Below are 3522 nucleotides of genomic sequence, written 5' to 3'. Positions count from 1 at the left end.
GCCGCCGCCGCCGCCGGAGAAGCGCAGGAGAGACCGAACCCTAGACAACGACCCTACCGCCGTCGCCGGTAGATAGAAGCTAGCAAACCTACATCTACAGCTATACAAAGCCCATCCGCCATGGAGCCGGGTTCCCCTCCCGTCGCCGTCGCCCGCTGGGACGCCAGAGGGGAGGGGGCTGGCGGATCAACGGAGGGAGGACGCGGTCGCCCTCTGAATCGCCCTTTTTACTGTAGAAAGAGGGAAGAGCCCAGACCTTGGCTGAATTTTCTTCATGGTCCGTACGATTACCTGATAGTTGCCGAGTGACTACTTTGACGCCACTGTCAGGCATTAGCTAAAAGTTGTGAGATGGAACACACTTTAGAGTTCAGAGAAGTGGGGTTGACTGCAACTGTAATTGCTATCGACTGTCGTGTGTGTCGAGCAGCGTTTTGAAGTTATCTTGTTAGCAGAAACAATATGTGGTGGAGAATTGGAGAATGGAGATCCTGAATCTCCAACAGCAATGTGGCTAAATTAGTACTACATACATGGTTTGGCAAAGACGACCAACCACTTTGCTCTCAGATTCAGAGAACAGAATATGCTGTACAATAGTTGACGAAATACTCTGTCTGAATCTCTTATTCCAGCAAAAAAAAAAAAAAAAAACTGTAGTGCTCTGATCATGTTCTCGAACAAGAAACCAGTTGCCATGGGAGGATTAAAAAAATATTTACATATATGATGCTACAGGCTGGCAAGATGCAGCATTTGCAAGGACCGGTCTACTCCTTGGGCCTCTTGACGATGAGGACCGGGCATTTGCAGTTCTGCGCGCAGTGGTTGCTGACACTGCCCAGGAACGCCCTGTAAATGTCAAAATTGGATGGGACGGTAAGCAAAAGATTTTTCCTCCGATCCTTATCCAGCCAGTGGCCATGGCATCGCTTTCGCCGATGCTTGTACTCCTAGTAATGTACTGTAATTTAGACGACTGATACCTCTGGAAGAAGCCGTATCCATGGCTGCCCATGACGAGCAGGTCGGCGCCCACCTTGTCGGCGGCGTCGCAGATCACGTCCCGCGGGTCCCCGCTCTCCACCAGCGTCTCCACCGCCACGTGCGGGTGCTCGGCGCAGAGGCGCCTGGCCTTGTCGACGGCCGCCGCCGAGACGGCGCTGGCGTGCCGCTCCACGCTCGCCAGCACGTCCGAGGTCATGATGTACCCTGCAGATCGAGATCGAGCAGCCCGTTTGAAACCGCCGGAGCGTCACGGATTGTCGATCTGAACGAACCTAACCGACCGATGCGGCGGCAGCCGTACCTGCGCTGTCCATGGCGGCGTAGACGGGGCGCGGGCGGCGCGCGTGCACGAGCACGAGCGTGTCGCCGCCCGCCGGGGAGACGACGTTGGCGAGGCACCAGGCGAGCGCGTGCGCGCTCTCCTCGCCCTCGTCCACGGCCACCACGATGCGGCGCCCGGCGGCTCCGGCGGCGGCGGGGGATGCCATGTGCAGCGCAGGAGGGCCAAGCACGAAAGATCGCTGAACGAATTGGTGTAGGGGAGCGAGGATGGGTTGAGGAAGACTCTGCTCTGCTCTGCTCTGCTCTGCTCTACTATCGATGAGGAACAGAGAGGAGCGCAGCCTGCTTTAAAACACAGGGTCGAGGGAGAGGCCTGCGGTGAGCTGTTGTGCGCGGGCTGCGGCGGCCGCGCCGTCCCCGTGCTTGTTTGGTTTCCAAGATTTTTTTAGTCTCTGTCACATCAAATTTTTTTTTATAATTTTAGAGTATCAAATAAATTCTATTTATAAATTTTTTTTGACAGCTGAGTGCTAATTCGCGAGACGAATCTAATGAGTATAATTAATCCATAATTTGATACAATGATGCTACAGTAACCCTTCGCTAATCATAAATTAATATACCTCATTAAATTCGTCTCTCAATTTAACCCTAGAGTTCTATAGTTAGTTTTATAATTAATTTTTATTTAATACTTCTAAATATTAAAATTCTTTTTTATATGACACGGACTAAAATTTAAAATTTAGCTCCTCGAACCAAACAACCCCTCGGTCCGCCCGCCGTACCACCACTCATCAGTCTATCACAACAGGAGAGATGAACCATCAGCCCACGACGCCGATGTCTCTTGGGCTTTTCCAGTGGCCCAGTCAGATTCGCATCAGGCCCTGGTAGGTACGGCTACTGGGCCACTCGGGAACCTCTCACACGACGTCTGAGCTTCTTTTTTTTTTCCCCTTTTACCCACCCAATCTTCAACTTCAGGCATTGACACCTTGACGAAATGTCGACTCCCAATCCCGGGCATGGGCCGGTGCAAGGTCATCTGAATTTTACATCTTATATTGTCGCCGATCAGTGATTTCTCGCCGTTCTCTCAAACCACTCGGGGAGCGTATGAACAGACCATCAAGGAGATCAGAGAAGATGCAGCGGCTTTCCAAGAGATGGAATTCGCTCATGAAAGAAGAGAAGCAAACCATGATGTCCATGTGCTGGCAAGAAGCTCGCTATCTAGCTCTACCGGTCGGCAAGTTTGGTTTTTTTTTTATCCGCCAGATGGTATTTGTAACTCTTATTCGGTGACTTAATATAAGTGTCGAGTCTTAAAAAAAACTAATCTCACGGGTCTACTCGAGGATGGACTCGTAATATTGCCGTATTGGGACGCCGACGGTCTTCCATAATGAAATCCAATTCCAAAGATTCATGTTATAAAAAAAGTCCATAGATTCAGAATTGAAGCGAGGTACGCGTACGCCATGGTTTCCGTGGACCTACGGAATCGGACTCTCATTCTTTGTGTAGTCAAAGTCAACAACGCATCGCGTGCGCTGTTAGTACTAACAGAGTACTTTGGTATCTAAGAAGGTGCCATAGTATAGCAAGTACTCGTACTCGATTCCATTTTTGAACACGATCACTGTGTGCAGGCTGAATTTCGATGGCCGACTAAACGGGGTCGCAGGTGTGACTGCGAGCAAAAGCATTGTAGAAAAATACTAATATGCAGCCCACTTACAGCTTGTTCCTACATACCACAGTCACCTCCCAGTCTCCCAAAGCTCCCACCGTCGGATCCGCCGCTGCCAATCGCATACGCTAACCCGACCGCAGGCGGCTCCTGCCGCCTCACCGCGCCGTCCCCTCGGCCTGCCACTGCCGCTAGATCTGCCTGCTATCCCAACCTCCTCCTATTTCCGTTAGTGACAGATTCCCCGCCCCCGGTAGCCTCCCTCTTTGAATCCGACTCCGACGGCTTCTCGTGAGGAGGAAGGACAATAACATCAGGCCCACTTGCATGCGTAGCTTCTGCAACGGATCCGCTCGCACCGCGCACATAACCTTAACATTTGCAAACCAAGGCCTTGTTTAGATGGGTAAAATTTTGGATGTAAAGCACTGTAACATTTTCATTTGTATTTGATAATTATTATCCTGTTATGGGTTAACTAGACTCAAAAAATTTGTCTTACAAATTATAGACAAATTGTGTAATTAGTCATTTTA

The 3522-nt window shown here is 50.5% G+C and overlaps 1 protein-coding gene across 1 annotated transcript; it reads right to left on the bottom strand.

Annotated features, from left to right (window-relative positions):
• Window positions 1-511: 511 nt before the first annotated feature.
• On the bottom strand, window positions 512-1684 carry LOC120706691 (universal stress protein PHOS34-like). Its single transcript, XM_039991393.1, has 3 exons — window positions 1310-1684; window positions 987-1212; window positions 512-852 (listed from the first exon to the last, which is right to left on the bottom strand). The coding sequence occupies exons 1-3, from the start codon at window positions 1494-1496 to the stop codon at window positions 771-773; spliced, it is 495 nt and encodes a 164-aa protein (XP_039847327.1). The 5' UTR covers window positions 1497-1684; the 3' UTR covers window positions 512-770.
• Window positions 1685-3522: the final 1838 nt, after the last annotated feature.

This window comes from Panicum virgatum, chromosome 5K (assembly GCF_016808335.1).
Source record: "Panicum virgatum strain AP13 chromosome 5K, P.virgatum_v5, whole genome shotgun sequence".
NCBI lineage: Eukaryota > Viridiplantae > Streptophyta > Magnoliopsida > Poales > Poaceae > Panicum > Panicum virgatum.
This window is presented reverse-complemented; position numbering and strand designations above follow the sequence as displayed.